Source organism: Mus caroli, unplaced genomic scaffold (genome assembly GCF_978045245.1).
Source record: "Mus caroli unplaced genomic scaffold, Mus_caroli_1 scaffold_11, whole genome shotgun sequence".
NCBI classification, from domain to species: Eukaryota; Metazoa; Chordata; class Mammalia; order Rodentia; family Muridae; genus Mus; species Mus caroli.
Genome location: NW_028227266.1, coordinates 105,799,474 through 105,815,507, shown reverse-complemented (window position 1 = coordinate 105,815,507; position 16,034 = coordinate 105,799,474). Strand labels below are relative to the sequence as shown.

At 39.4% G+C, this 16,034-nt stretch overlaps 1 protein-coding gene across 3 annotated transcripts in view; it reads left to right on the top strand.

Moving 5' to 3' along the window:
• The window catches only part of Dock3 (dedicator of cytokinesis 3), a 296,390-nt gene that overhangs the window by 223,766 nt on the left and 56,590 nt on the right, over positions 1–16,034 (top strand). For all 3 annotated transcript variants that reach the window (XM_021171370.3, XM_085827985.1, XM_085827986.1), the window contains exons 25-29: positions 1,427–1,554; positions 4,099–4,245; positions 6,516–6,614; positions 13,472–13,566; positions 15,820–15,895. In XM_021171370.3, coding sequence (XP_021027029.1) covers positions 1,427–1,554; positions 4,099–4,245; positions 6,516–6,614; positions 13,472–13,566; positions 15,820–15,895 — 545 coding nt within the window. The remainder of the gene's footprint in view (positions 1–1,426; positions 1,555–4,098; positions 4,246–6,515; positions 6,615–13,471; positions 13,567–15,819; positions 15,896–16,034) is intronic.

Here is a 16,034-nt window from a genome sequence, read left to right as displayed (position 1 = left end):
TCTTTGGCATGTTCTAACAACAAACTGCTATTCTATCTGAAAGCAGCGATTGGTTTTTATAAGTTCTACTGTAATTTGTGTTTTGATCTAAAATACAGTAATTAACTCTTTATTTCACCATCCTTTAAAATATAGAACAGCTATCATACTGTTATTTTTTTAACATCGTATTTGACAAAACAATGTCAAAACTCTTATATGTCATATAATTGATCTTTAGTTTAACTTTCTTATTTCTGAGGTCTGGAGAGATGGTTTACTGGTTAAGAATACTAACTGCTTTTCCAGATGATCTAGGTTCAATTTCCAGCAACAACCATCTGTAATTCCGGTCCCAACAAACCCAGTGCCCTCTTCTGACCTCTGTGGGTACTGCATACATGTGGTATACAGACAAAACACCCATATGCATGATAAAAATGAAAGAAATTATTTCTGAAGTTCATATGAAATGGTTAAATTTCGTCAAATATAAACAATAAATTATATTTTCCATTACTTGTATTATTGTTAATCTGAATTATTATGGACAGGTAAGACAGTATCTGCAGGGGTGCACAGTCACTATCACAAAAGTTTAGGATGCCAGAAACATGTTCACACTTGTATCTTACTTAGTAAGAGAGGCCACTAGCAAACCATTCTATACAAGGGAAACCAAGCCTGTCAGAAGAGGAGTCAAGTCTGCTTAAGAACCGGAAATGAATTAGTAAGGGAGCTTGAATATAATTCAGCCTGTCTGAATTAGGGTTCCAAACATGATTTATTATTCTTGAAATGCTATTCTGGTAACATGATGAAGAAAATAAAGGTATTTTAATATATGCAGTAGGGTTGGTATAAGAGCTCACTAGTTATCAAAGGCTATATCACAAGCTAACATGATACTCCTATTCCATTCATTATTGGGAACATACCAAAAGCAGTCTAAAAAGCCCATGACCCAAAAGAGAGATGCCAGATGGTTTGACATGGTGAATGCATGCTAGGGTAGAAGTGACAGGCTTCAAAGACATGGCATGAAGAGAAGCAGTTAGTAATTGCCAGTAAGCCTACAAATCTAGCCATTACAATGTAGCTCATGGTAAATGTGACACACAGATTTTTTTCTCTACAAACTGCTTTTAATTTGAAGTCTAATCATTAAAAAGCTATCATTGGAAGCAGACTTGTACTTAAATCTTATTATTACATATGCCATTAGTGTAGGGGGTCTAAAATAATAATGAAGAAAAAAGATGGAGAAACTGTGTCATAGGATACCTTATAATTTCTACACACAAGACTTTTAGACTTTTGGAAGCAGGTAACCTCTACTATGACTCTGATCTTAACCCCATCTCCTTCAAGTCCCACAATGCTGCTATCTTCTATCAGTAGCTAGCTTTACTCCAATGAATGACCTCATCTCTGTTTTCTTTCCTAGAATCCCGCCGCATCCTACTTCCTGTGGTTCTTCATCACATTCATCTTCACCTGAGGCAACAGAAAGAGTTGCTAATCTGCTCAGGGATTCTGGGCAGCATCTTCTCCATCGTCAAGACCAGCTCTCTGGTAGTGACCCCACAGCCCTCCCCACTTACCTCTGCCCTGATCTTATGTTATTGTAGTCAGGAGCAGACAAACAATGATCACTTTGTGTACTTCTCAGTCAGATGCCTTTATTGAGGAAAGGCACGTGCCCAAATGAATGTGTATGCCTAGCAAGTTTCTCAGTACAATACATCCTTGGTGTGTTAATAGTTAGACTGCTATAAATGTACACAGATAAGTCATTTCCCACAGTATCAGGCCAGTCCCACTCCATCTTCTGTTTCTATCAGAAGGGACTGACTCTGGATTCCTGGGAGTTCTTGTAGGTTTTAAGTACAAATACCAGGAGGCAGACCCAGACTAGTGGGGGGATCTTGTTTATTCAGACTTTCAGCTTTCAATTAGTTTGCTTGTACCCATGGCATCCTTAGGTCTTGTGAGATGAGGTCGGGTATGCAGTAGCCTTCTGCTGCCCATGAGAGTGCTGCACCTGTGAGATGCAGAGTGGTTCCTTAGGCGGCAGGTTTTAGCCATGTTGTTATCTGTTTTCTCTTTAAGGAAATATGTGGTAGAAGGAGAGAGACTGTGGTAGAGGAAAAGCAGAGGCATGGATGAAAGTAGTATTTGCTTTCATATTGTTTATTTTATATGCTGATAATAGAAGAAATGTGTATTATAGAAAACTGGAAGACTATAGGGGAGGTATAAAGAGAATGAAAAACAAGCATGGATTTTATTATAATTTTTTTTAAGGTAATGCTCCCAGAATAGAATTTGAAGTGCATTTAAAATGAAGGATAAGACTCGGGTTATATTTACCAAACCTGATTACTTAGGTGGAACAAAAGAGGCACCTAAAACAAAGGCATGCTTCATTTTGCAAAAGACAGAAACCAAAAAAGGATCTCTAGTGTCCAGAACTAAAGCACCCTCTAATAACAGAGACCCAACTTGTGGGACAGTGACTGAGATGGTTCTAGCAACCCTATTGTTTGCTCTTTACTCCAGACAAGATCTGGCAACGCTCCTTCCCACCAGACTTCTTAGAAGCCACACCAAGCACATGATGTCTACAGAAGTCCAAGGTCATATGTCTGCTAGCTTATTGCTAAAAGAAGGGAATGTATTGAAGAGGGGTTTTTAAAAATAAAGGAAAAATGAAAACCAGTGAAAAGCCTTTAGGTAGTTTGGTTGCATTTGAGGGAGTAGATTAAATATAATTAATTGACTACAACTGCTCAAACATGTATCAAAGAAAAGATTATTAAAATCACTTAGATTAATTTAGCCCCAAGAGCCAAGTCCTCAGGTGACATGGGGCAGAATATAATTATATTTGGTGCATGGGTAAAAGGAAGATGGAATTTAACCTCTGTGAGAGCAGAGACAAGTCTGTCTAGTCCATCTCAGTATAGTCAGGTTCTCAAACAGTGAGTGACACATAGTAAATGTCTAGTGATGGTAACATGGGTGGACAGGGGATGAGAATTATCATCAGTAGTTGTACAAACATTTTGAAGGGCTCAATGTTTAAAGTGCTTGCTCTGCAGGCATAGGATGATGTGCATTTGGCTCCCTAGCATCCACATCAAAACCTTGCACAATGGTGCATGTGTCTGCACCCCAACACTGGGAGAGAATGTATGGAGGAATAGAAAGATCCAGGAGGCTTGATGGCCAGCCATTCTGGATAAAATTCAATGTCCAGGTTTAGCCGAAGACTTTGTCTCCAATAATAATGGTGATATTGATGGCAATGATGTAGAGAACAATAGAAGATGTTTAATGTCGACTTTCTGGTCTCCACGTGTGTTCACACCAGCTGTGTGCACGTGCATACACGTGCACCACACAGAAATCACATAGACACACAGAATAAAATTTTATATTTTGGAGAAGGGATAATGGGAATCTCTTTTGATGATAATTAAAGCCACCCTACAAAATTTGAAATGAATATGTGATGTCTATAAAAGGGTAATGGAAACTGTCCTAAAATTCTAGTGACTGGGAAGTAGCCTATAGTGAGAAGGCATGTTCTACTTTTATAAAGCTGTCAGAGATATATGGATTGAGAATAGAGTCTCTCAGATGGACTGAGAATTACAACAGACTGAGAACTAGAAAAGGCCACAGAAGGGGTTTGCAAAACTCAAGAAAGTGGGGCGGAGGGTGTGGAACTTTGCCATTTCTCAAAGTTCATCATTTCTCACTGTCAGTAAAGGCATGATTTCTCTTCACTACACTGGGGAAATCAAGGAAAACCTTTTAACTCAGGGCATTCATCTCTATCCTGTGTGTCAAAATTAAAATTAATGTGTCTGCCTGAGATTGAAATTTGTGGCTGATATTAGTAAAGGCAAGGCCACAGCCACCATCCCTGTACAGGTGAGGCAGGCAGGCCTCACCTCCTACCAAAGCCATTGTCCTGGATTCCCTACACAGTCCATGTTGGTGAGTCTACAAGATCAGCATTAGATCACTCCTGACGTGGCTTAATGAGATCTGCTCCTGAACATCTGCTTAGCCTGATGCTAATGGTGGTCTCTCTCATGCTCACTCCAGGAGGCAGATGTCATGGAGGAGGTAGAGATGATGGTGGAAAGCCTCCTGGATGTTCTCCTACAGACTCTCCTCACCATCATGAGTAAATCACATGCTCAGGAGGCGGTAAGAGGGCAGCGGTGCCCGCAGTGCACAGCCGAGATCACTGTTAGTAACTAACACTCAGGTGTTCTTGCTTTCTTTTCTAACCTGGGGCTCCTTACATTACTCCCATCTCACCACCCCACATTTTCATCTCAGCCTCCTCCCTGCATGATGGTCAGCACGTTACCCTCTTCTTTCTTGACTCATACTCCCCTTCTCTCCACTCTGAAAGTTCTAGCTTCATATTCCTGGGACACTATTTTAGGGAAGGTTCAAGGAATGCTTCTTGTGTGATTTCTCTACCATAGTTTCTGTTGGTCTTTGCCTTTAAGCCAAGACCCTTGTTATAAATATTGAGTGAAGCAGTGCAGTGTTACAACAAAGCTGTGAGTTGAGGCTAAAGGCTGTCTCTGTAGGAAACCTCCAATAGCTTTCCTACATGATACAGAACAGAATAATTGTCTCAGAGTTTCTTAGTCTACAGATTAGTTGGTTTAGTATATAGTATTTGTATCTAAATTTTTAGCATCAAGAAAAACATGTGGTAGAATTTCAGTAGTGTTGTTGAATAATACTTTTATATTAGGCCCTAATTGGGGGCAGAAACAAACTGGGAAAGCATCTCAGAAGGGACGGAGAGAGAGACCCTTTGCCGGAGACCCCACCTGCGTATCCAGAGTGAATTTTACAGCCCCATGATACCATGAAAAAGTTTGTGTGAGTACTTTCAGTTGGAAGATAAGAGATTACAAAACTCTTTGAAAAAATTCATTTCTGGGATCACGCCAAGCTCTAGCATGTCAGGGTGAACATGTATTCTGGAACATTTGGCCTGGGAAAAGTGTCTCCTCTGAAAAACATAAGGCTTAATAATTTTTTTACTGTAGTCATTGTCATATTTATTGCACAGGTCTATGATATTCCATAGTAAGTAGACAGACTGTCAGTATTGAAAAATCAGACAGTTCATCTGTTCTAAAACAGATCCAAAAGAAAACATCAACAAATTCAATACCAAAGATTTCAGATGGAGAACTTTAATTTGTCATCAATATGTCAGAAATTCAAGTAGAGATGATTGAAGCTTAAGTAAAAGAATCTTGAACTGATAAGATAACTGGATTTAGAATCAGTTCTTTGAAAATGGACTGTCTTGAAGAGAGATCTAGATGTTCAACTTACAACAGTAATGACCTTGATAAGCAACAAAAGAACCATAGCATGTAAAATTCTTTAAGAAAAATGTACTGAGATTTTTGTTTGAGAGCCGCTGTTGAGGTCACTCTTTAACGTAGGTAAAATTATAATATACTCTGACATGCCTTCTAATCAACACTAATTACACAGCCCTTGGCTAGGGGGTCTGACCCTGCTTTAACATTTGACAAATATTACTAATGAAGTCATTCATTTCTGTAGATTATTATAACTGTAACTTGTTGGGTACCTTCTATGTATTGGACATTGTGCTTCAGTGCTACATACACAAACACACATTCATCTGACCTTTACAGTAAATTAGCTATGACTTCTTATTCCCATCTTCAGATAAAACTGAAGTTCATATACATGTGAAGATTTTGTGTAGTTTCAAGGCACTTGAAAGGATTCAATACATTAAAAGACTATTACCAAATTCCCTCAAATTTAGAAACACTTGAAAATCATATAGGTAAAATACTTTTCCTGAGGAAACAGCCTTTTGAGAACCATGGCAGTAATTGCCATAACACGGCCTTTACAGTCCTTAAAGCCAGTGTTTTGTTGTTGTTTTGGTTTGGTTTGGTTTGGTTTTAGTATATTCTATTGGCTTTTGAAAATATACTTTATGACTATACTTAAGTATGTTTTGAAGCTCATAGCCTATTCCCTCCCAAAGATCAGTTTCAACTCCTTTGCCTTTCTTTTGATCACTTACATCCATTTTTCCAGTTCAGCTGCTCTTCCCCGCAGATGGTCCAGATTTTGTCCAGAGAAGAGGCTTTTTTTTTCAAGTAGCCTCTACAGACTTCAGTATTGTATTCTGACAATAAGAGACTATTTAGTCAAAATATTGCTGTAAAGAAAATGATATTTCACTTTGCAGTATTTTCCATATTGTAAGTGAAGGTTTTTCAATAATTCTGTGCTACAAAAACTTTATTAAAACTCCAAAGCACTCCTAAGAAGAAAGTTCATTTTTAGGAACACAATTGTCACCATTCTTCATGAACATTTGGGGCCATCTCAAACCCTCCCTTCTCTTCTTACCCTCTGTAATTTGAAGAACAGAACCCCTGTGACTGGCTGTGCTAAGTGTTTTTGGTATTGTTTTTGTTTGGATTGGTCCCCAGGGTGAATATGTGTCCTGCCTCCTCTCATTGCTCCGTCAGATGTGTGACACCCATTTCCAACACCTCTTAGACAACTTTCAGAGTAAAGATGAACTAAAGGTAGGTAATAGCACTGGCCTTTCACCCAGGAAAGGAAGCAGGCAGCCACAGCTGTCATAGACTTCTCTAGATCAGAGGGTTGCATTTAGGTGGCCATCACTGCCCAGGTCATTGGATTTAGCAGCCCAGTTTATACTGAGTATATGATCTCCAGAAGTGGAAATCTGGCAGTACCCTTCACATAGCCTGACCCCAGGCTAACACTTGAAATTTTTTCTGTAATTGATAGCAGCCTTGTGAACATTTCCCTCTATTAGAGAATAGCCTGTAGCATGTTGGACTAGAAAGCCAGTACTCTCCCTTTCTTATGTTTTATTCTATGTAAACCAGGCTTTTCTACTTTAATAGCTGTACTTATGATGATGCAGATAACGTCTTTATTTGAATGTAGTTCTGGAAAATACCTCTAGCCAGGGTATACCCTTCTTACCTTGAGCTGTCAGACATTGAATCTGACACAATGAGAGGTAGGTGATACCAAGAAATGAACCTAGAGTCCAGCCAACAGGAGAAGGTCTTCCTTTGCTGATCGTCAGCTCCTCATAGACTGCCAGGGTTTGTGTCTGCATCAGACCATTGCAGATGTGGGTCTGTGCTCTGCTTTTATTCAGAACCACGTCACTTGCATGTCATAATGATACCCCATACCTCCTGAAAGATGAGATCACAGGACATTCTGCCACCATGGAGCCCATTCTCTGTCTTTTGTATTGAAGAATTTACTCCTATATAGAGACTCCTCGATGTCAGTATGTATCTAAAAGTAAAGTCTATTGCTGTTCATTTGAAATCTTAGTTGCCAACAGGGCTTGTGTTAATTGTAAATACGTAGATTTGTTCTGTTGGACTTGAAAAAATAATTTGTGTCTTTCATACAAATAAATAATAAATGTGATATTTCCCACACATATGTATATGTACATGTATATGCATATGTATATGTATGAAAGCTGGTGGAGAAAGTGGGACAAAGACCAGAAGGAAATGATGGGGGACAAAATGGAGTAATACAGTGGTAGACAAGGCCAGGGACCTGTATCTTTTAAAATGTCATAAGGAAACCCATTTTTTTGGTAACTTAAAAACAATAATATGGAAAAATAGAATCCACGAGTGTTCTAATTTAACATAAAAACTGTCTTTCAATGCCTCTTCATTCTGCACGTCGGATGTTATCTTTTACTATATTACAAACAGGGACAGAGTGATGACCCAGCTCCAGAAAATACTGTCAGTTTTCTGATAGCATAGGAGGCTCTGGCATAAGATAGTGGAAGGGATCCAGAGAGGCTTGAAACTAATTTTCCTCCCACAGAAGTGTCTGGTAGTACCTCAAGTTGTGTGCCTTCTAAAAGTCTTGCTTCCTGTTTTCCTCTTGTTTCTTACTGCTATGATCTCCAAAGTCCCCATATTTTCAGGGAATGAATTTTCTCAAGTCTCTTTAGTCAGTTACCAGGATTTCTTTTATTTTTAAATTATGAAGGGGGAGTATTTGCATATTTGTGCAGGTGCACTCAGAGACTAGAGATATTGGATCCCTTGGAGGTAGCATTGAGGGTAGCTAGCTGTAAGCTGTCCTGCATGGATGCTGGGAACAGAACTTGGATCCTGTGGAAAGGTAATAGTGCTCTTAACCACAGATCCAGCTCTCTAGCTCTAATCTCTCCCTTGTAAATTTTTCATATTTGTTGACTTCACTTGATTACTGTTTTCTCTCCTGCTTTATTTGTCTCTGTGAACACCTATATTTCACTCTCTTGACTATCATTTTTAAAATGCTGAAAAGATGCATGAATAAGAGAACATGTTCAGTCTACTACATTCAACTTGGAGATCTTCTGTTTATGTGTTCTTTATGACAGCGTTATTTAGCTGTCATTTATATTTGTTTATGTGTAAGAGATGTGTGCTTGTGTGGGTGTGTTCATTTGGCAAGGGGGCATGCCTGTGTTGTAAGCATGCCTGTGGACCATAGGACAACTTCAGTGTCCATCCTTCCCTTGAAACAGTTCTGCTCATGTGCTTTCATTGTGCACACTATGATAGCTGACCCAAGACCCTCAAAGGAGTCCCCTGTCTTGCCATCTCATCTTTAATGTAGGAACTATTGGATCACTCACACACACAGTAATTCATGGATTATGGAAGCCCAGCTTAGGTCCCATGATTGCACAGCAAACACTTTGTACACTGACTCAGCTTCCCAGCCTTAAAATTCTTAATTTTAAAGAGTATAGGCTGGTGTTTCTTTGACTGTATTCTTCTTACAAGATTACAAATAGCAAGATCAAGTTATCAATTTAAAATTTGCCATAAAATAATGAAGACTATTAGCAAGACCAAAGTTTTAAATACTTACTGAGGCCAAGAAAATGACCTCTTGCCCTTACAGTCAGAAAATATTGACATAGGAGACAGAACAAATCTAACAAAGAGCAGATGAGTAAAACATGTTCAAAAACACACACATAAATGTGTGTGTGATGTCTATGCACTTATATAAACACAGATATGTTTATCTATACATGTGTGTATGTGTGTGTGTATACATTTATAGCATACTGATTGCCACATTACTTTTATTCTGTTGTTGCTTTCTTTGTCTTTGAGCAGCCACTGATATTTATCATCAGTGCTGAAGGACTTGCCTAAAGTAACTAGGCTTGAGGGGAAAAAAATTAAAAGCCACGTCAATTATAAAGGAAGTAAAAATATGTCTATCTGCAGATAACTGACTTTACATACTAAAAACTCTAAGTTATCCAATGATGACAAAGATCTAACAACCTTAGTTGGGTGATGGCCTTTAATCCCGGCTCTCAGGAGGCAGAGACAGCTGAATCTTTGACTTCAAGGCCACGCTGGTCTACAGAGCAAGTTTCAGGACAGCCAAAGAAACCCTGTCTCAAAAAAACAAAAAACAAAAACAAAACAAAAAACATCTCACACAAGTAACCAAATGGCTCTCTTTGTAAGAGTTGCCTTGGTCATGGTGTCTCTTCACAGCAATGGAAATCCTAAGACACTAGAAAAGACAATATTAAGAAGAGCTTGGTGCAGCTAAATGGTAGCTTGTCTTGAGCGTCAAGTACAAGAGTTTGCATTGTAGCTTTTATTAGTTTTACTTTAGGAAGTGTTAAGATAAAATTGAAATAGGAAAAAATAATTCTGGCCTGAGAAAACAACTCAGCTATGAAAGTGCTCGTTGCACAGTCTGAAGTGCTGATATTGGAGTCCCAGCTCCCACATAAAAAGCTGGGCATAGGTGTTTACCAGTAGTCCAGATGCTAAGGGGGTGGACACAGGGTCTCATCAGCTCACTGCCTAGCCAGTCTCACTGAATCATTCAAAAACTGGTTGGTATGTGCACAGATGTATACCACACACATACATATAACTAAATAAAATATACATGTATTATATCAAGATGAATAAAATAATTAAGGAACAAAGTTAAAACTCAACTAATGTCTTCATGAAGTAGAAATTTTTTGGTTGTTAAGATGGGAGTACTTCCCCCAATGGAGGAGCTAGAGAAAGTACCCAAGGAGCTGAAGGGGTCTGCAACCCTATAAGTGGAACAACAATATGAACTAACCAGTACCCCCAGAGCTCGTGTCTCTAGCTGCATACGTAACAGAAGATGGCCTAGATGGCCATCATTGGGAAGAGAGGTCCCTTGGTCTTGCAAACTTTATATGCCCCAAATGCCAGGACCAAGAAGTGGGAGTGAGTGGGTAGGGGAGCAGGGCGGGGGGAGGGTATAGGGGACTTTCGGGATAGCATTTGAAATGTAAATAAAGAAAATATCTAATAAAAAAAAAGATGGGAGTACTTTCCAAATGGATGGTCAGTTTTGATGTAAGACCTATCAAAATTCCATCTCCACTTTGGCAGAGACTGATGCAGCTTTATTGAATTAAAAGGGACATTGTTTAAAAGTACAATACTGGAGATTAACACCCACTTCAGAATTTACTACAAAGTAACAAGTAATCAGGATTGACATGGCAAGCTGGGGCTTGGTGTGGTGCAGGTTGTGAGTTCCAGTCCTTGGGGCAGAGGCAGGCAGGTCTCTGAGTTCAATGAAGCTAAACCAATCAGGGCCATACAATAAGGCCCTGTCCTTAAATATATATAATTAACACTGGCAAAAAGATAGACACATAAATCAATAAAACTGAGCTAAAGGGTTTAGAAATATATCTTTATATTTATACTGTTAATTCCCAATAGTGAAGCCAAGATAATTTAATGAAGAAAGAGGAGGCCTCAACAAACTACTCTGATGAGTTAACATCTGCATACAAACAAGATGGGCTCCTTCATACATGGCTCAGTTTCCCTCTCCTCCTTCCAGTGTTCTTTCTTTGTTGCTTCTATTTCATGATTGGTCATTATATGACAAGGGAACATTCTTTCTGGTCTTTTCTCTTTGGTATTCTAAATGCCTCTCCTATATCTGGACTAACATTTCTGAGCTAAAATTTGGAAAGATTTTTCTGCCATTGTCTTGTTGAGAATGTTTTCTATCCCCCGGAATGAAATCCGTTGCCGTTTCTATGTCTATGACCTTAGCTTTGTTTCTCTTTGTATTTTCTAGTCCGTAAATCTTGGGAAAAGCTAAACAGGTATTTAATATGGCAAAATCAGAGTACTCCCGCCTCAGAGTTTGTTGTGCATTTTTATTGTTTGTGCTGTAATTATGTTTCATTTGGTTTGGATTTGTTTTGAAATAGGGATTCTCTGTTTATTAGCACTAGCTGTCCTGGAACTCACTTTGTAGACGTGTGTGTGTGTGTGTGTGTGTGTGTGTGTGTGTGTGTGTGTGTGTGTGTGTGTGTGGTTTTTGGAGACAGGGTTTCTCTGTGTAGGCCTGGCTGTCCTGGAACTCACTTTGTAGACCAGGCTGGCCTCAAACTCAGAAATCTGCTGTGTCTGCCTCCTGAGTGCTGGGATTAAAGGCATTCACCATCATGTGGCTGTAGTAATTATTCTTTGTTTACTGATTTTTCCTGAACATTAATTCAGGAATAATTTCTTTATTCTAGATTGTTTATATCCACGGACGAGTTTCCAATCTTTTTAGTGATCTTGTAACAATTAGACAAGATGTTCTTTTTTTTTTATTACGTATTTTCCTCAATTACATTTCCAATGCTCTCCCAAAAGTCCCCCATACCCTCCCCCCCACTTCCCTACCCACCCATTCCCTTTTTTTGGCCCTGGCTTTCCCTGTACTGGGGCATATAAAGTTTGTGTGTCCAATGGGCCTCTCTTTGCAGTGATGGCCGACTAGGCCATTTTTGATACATATGCAGCTATAGTCAAGAGCTCCGGGGTACTGGTTAGTTCAGAATGTTGTTCCACCTATAGGGTTGCAGATCCCTTTAGCTCCTTGGGTACTTTCTCTAGCTCCTCTATTGGGGGCCCTGTGATCCATCCAATAGCTGACTGTGAGCATCCACTTCTGTGTTTGCTAGGCCCCGGCATAGTCTCACAAGAGACAGCTATATCTGGGACCTTTCAGCAAAATCTTGCTAGTGTATGCAATAGTGTCAGCATTTGGAAGCTGATTATGGGGTGGATCCCTGGATATGGCAGTCTCTAGATGGTCCATTCTTTCATAACAGCTCCAAACTGACAAGATGTTCTTAAATGCTCAAAAGTCAGTAACTCTCTGTACTTAACTAAAGGGCTCTGTGTATATCCTGGGGCTCACCTTTAATATGCCAGCATTTTACAACTCTCTTTGCAGCTCTGTTTGTACAGAACCTCATTGTTCAGAGATGGGAGATTTTAGCTTCTTGTGTCTTTTCTGGCAATATGAACACCCCAGCATATGTGTGGCCTTCTAGAATCCAAGGAGTATATCAGATCTCCTCATGGGTCCCTATAGATATCTCATTTTTCATAATTTCCTTGAAGCTTTTTGGCAGATCTCTTTTTGTCCCAACTAATGTGAATGTATCATGTATCTAGAATTAAATTATCTGTCTGTTTTTTTTTCCCAACAGATGTCCTGTGGATAACTAGATAAGCTCTGAATTACATTAGATAAAGATAAGCCCTGGCATCAGGCTTGTCCAAAGAGCTGTTAAATTTGCCAGGTCAAATAATAGCAATTCTCTAGAGAATGGGCTTTTAGGGGGCTCTAAAACTATTTTATCCCAGTAGCTTCTAGGCTCCTGGTGTTTTGTGGCTGCTGTGGTTCTGTAGTTGAGTGTTGAAGTAGATAGAGAAGATGTGGATGGGGACAAATGAAACGGAACAAGATTCGGTGTGTCCTGACATACATCAACTTCCTTACCAAAAGCTTTACACTTGTTTGCTTTTTGTTGCTGTTGTAAAATACTGACCAACACCAACTTGGAGAGGACAGGGTTTATTTAGCTACAGGTTATAGTCCATCATCAAGGGAAGCCAGAGAAGGAGAAGTGCTGTTTAATGGCTTACTTTGCATGGCTTGCTCAGTTTGCTTTCTTAAGCAACCCAAGACCTCCATCTAGAGGTGGCACCACCCGTAATTGCATAGTCATCTCCCACATTAAACATTAATTAAAATTTTTTAAAATGCCCACAGGCCAATCTAATCAAAGCAGTTCTTCACTTAAGGTTCTTTCTTCCCAGCTGACTCTGCTCAAGTTGGTAAAACTAGCCAGCACATTCTCCTTGAATTATGTAATACTGAATTGTTAAATCAGTCTTAGCCACTTCATTATTTTCATGGGCACAGATTTATTAGAGGGTTTGTGATTTTCGCTTAGTTTTGTTTTGGGGTTTTGTTTGGGGGTGGTATTGAGATTGAACTAAGCCTGTTGGATACACTAAGTATACTTTGTACTATTAACATTCAGGAATTTCTGCTGAAGATTTTCTGTGTGTTCAGAAACCTAATGAAGATGAGTGTCTTCCCTCGAGACTGGATGGTGATGAGACTGTTGACAAGCAAGTGAGTAAGGAGAGCTCGTAATGGCATCCACAGAGCTCTACTCAAGCAGGGGCCAATATGTATATGTGAGTGAGAGGAAGATCAAGACCAAGTTTGGGAAGAGAGAGGAGTTGACCAATAAAAAATGTATTTGGAGTTATAATCTACAGGATTTTGGCCACTGGCCATAAAGACAGTGAAAGGAATGAGTCAAAGATAATTCAAAACGCAAAGCCTATATATAGTATTGAGGGTAGAAGATGATATGTTAAAGATGGGAAATACAAGAGCCATTGGCCTCTGTTGCTCTGCAGCTTTAGACAAAGCTCCGTCTTGCTTTGAGTTTTATTATCTACCAAGTAGTACTTGCCTCCTGGAGTTTGTGCTAATTAGCCCCTAAGCCCTGGCTGCAAAGCTTTGGCCACTTCTGAGTACAGAGATGGACTACCTGCCCCATTCATATTTCGAGGCTATGCTTTGTCTTGGAAGACTAGACAAGTGATACAGGTAGTAACACATTTGTTCATTTGATCTCGGTCCTCTATAGATTATGTGGTCTGTCCTCATTAGCCTACTGCTGCCTCTCACTGATCTGCCTTGTGTGTTAGTGTTATATAGAATGCAGTCAAATTATTTATATTGGGTATATTAACAGGGCAATGTGATTTTTTTTCATGTTGAGCTGTTTATAGCAATTTATAGCTCTTTTTTCCTTAAAACCTGCAAATGTTTTGTCCAGAACAAAAGAATCAGAGGAAGTTGCATAAATATTTCCTTGAGGACTTGTTTTTTGACTAGTTCTTTCATGTTCCTGTCTCTTGGTTCCACTTTGAAAACTTGAGATTTTCTAGCCTGAGGTACAGGAGTAGCTCCTCATCTTTGACCCTGACCCTTGTCGGCCCTGCTCTGCTAGAATACTGGCCTCTTTCATGCATTGCTTTTGCTATTCTCTTCTTCTATACAAAGACCCAGATGCCACTTTTTTTTCTTTTTATTGAAAATAGATTATTTTTTCATATAATATATCCTGATTACAGCTTCCTCTTTCTCTGCTCCTCTCAGTTCCTTCCCACTTATCCTCCCATCACGATCCTTTCTGTCTCTCAGGAAAGAATAGGCTTCTAGGGAATGATAATAATAAAACATAACAGAATAAAATAAGGTAAAACAGAACTGTCACATGAGCTGAGTGTGGTGGTGCATGCCTTTAATCCCAGCACTTGGGAGGCAGAGGCAGGCAGATTTCTGAGTTCGAGGCCAGCCTGGTCTACAGAGTGAGTTCCAGGACAGCCAGGGCTAAACAGAGAAACCCTGTCTCGAAAAAACAAACAAACAAAAACAAAACAAAAAACAAAACTGTCACATGGAGTTGGACAAATGTGAAAAACAGAAGGAAATCCAACAGAAGAAACAGAGCCCAAGAGAAGGCACAAGATAGAGACCCACTTGTTAACACACTCAAGCATCTCATTAAGAGTGCCAAACTGGAAGCCACGATATACATGCAGAGGATCTGGTGCAGACCTGTGCAGGCTCTGTACATGCTGCCTTGGTTTCTCTGAATTCCCATGGGCTTTGATCATGTTGACTGAGAGGACTTGTTTCCCTGGCGTGCCTCTTACCATCATGCTCTTATACACTCTGCCTGTATGTATGTACCTGCTAGGGCAGCTGGCCACTCTTAAGCATAGTTCCTTTGCCACACAGCCAAGGCCCTCTGTAATAAAACCCCTAACTACCCATCACACTTTCTTTCCTTTAGACTTAAACTTGCATTCTTAATTCTAGCACACCAGCTTCCTATTATCCTTTATGTGTGCCAGGCAGAGATTAAGAGTGATATTCTACTTCAAAGGCTGAAGTCAGATGAAACCAGTACATGACAAAAGGAAATATTTAATCACTATAAATCCCTATTATCTGGTAAAATAATAAAATTATGCTATAAATCCTATAAAGTGACCATAATCTGTATTGTTATCCAAGAACCTCAGAATACTTGGAATTACTTTTTGAAGTAGAATAAATACTAAAGACCACAGAGCTAAGAGAGAAGAGTTATCAGTGACCCACTGATATCCTTTACTGTCTTTCCTACTAGCAGGCATTTTCTAAAACTGGTTTTCTGTGTAGTTTATGTAGTTTTCTCTTTCCTTTAAAGCTGTATAAAGAGCAAGTTGTGTTCCCAAATTTTGCCTATAGGCAGACAGCTGATGCTGGGCTGTGCCACTGCTGGTCTTTTAATTCTACAAATGCCTTGTCTCCTCACTGCAGCATTATAGTCACTACTGTCCAGTACCTGTCCTCTGCACTGCACAAGAATTTCACAGAAACAGATTTTGACTTCAAGGTAAGAGCGCCTAAAATCTATTGCTGTAACAGTAATAGCTCTCTGAAGTCCACACTCACCCTTTTTGCTTTAGTATATTCATAGTATTGTAGATTCCAAGACTGGTGGTTATTATAATATGACCTGAAAGCCACCTTGG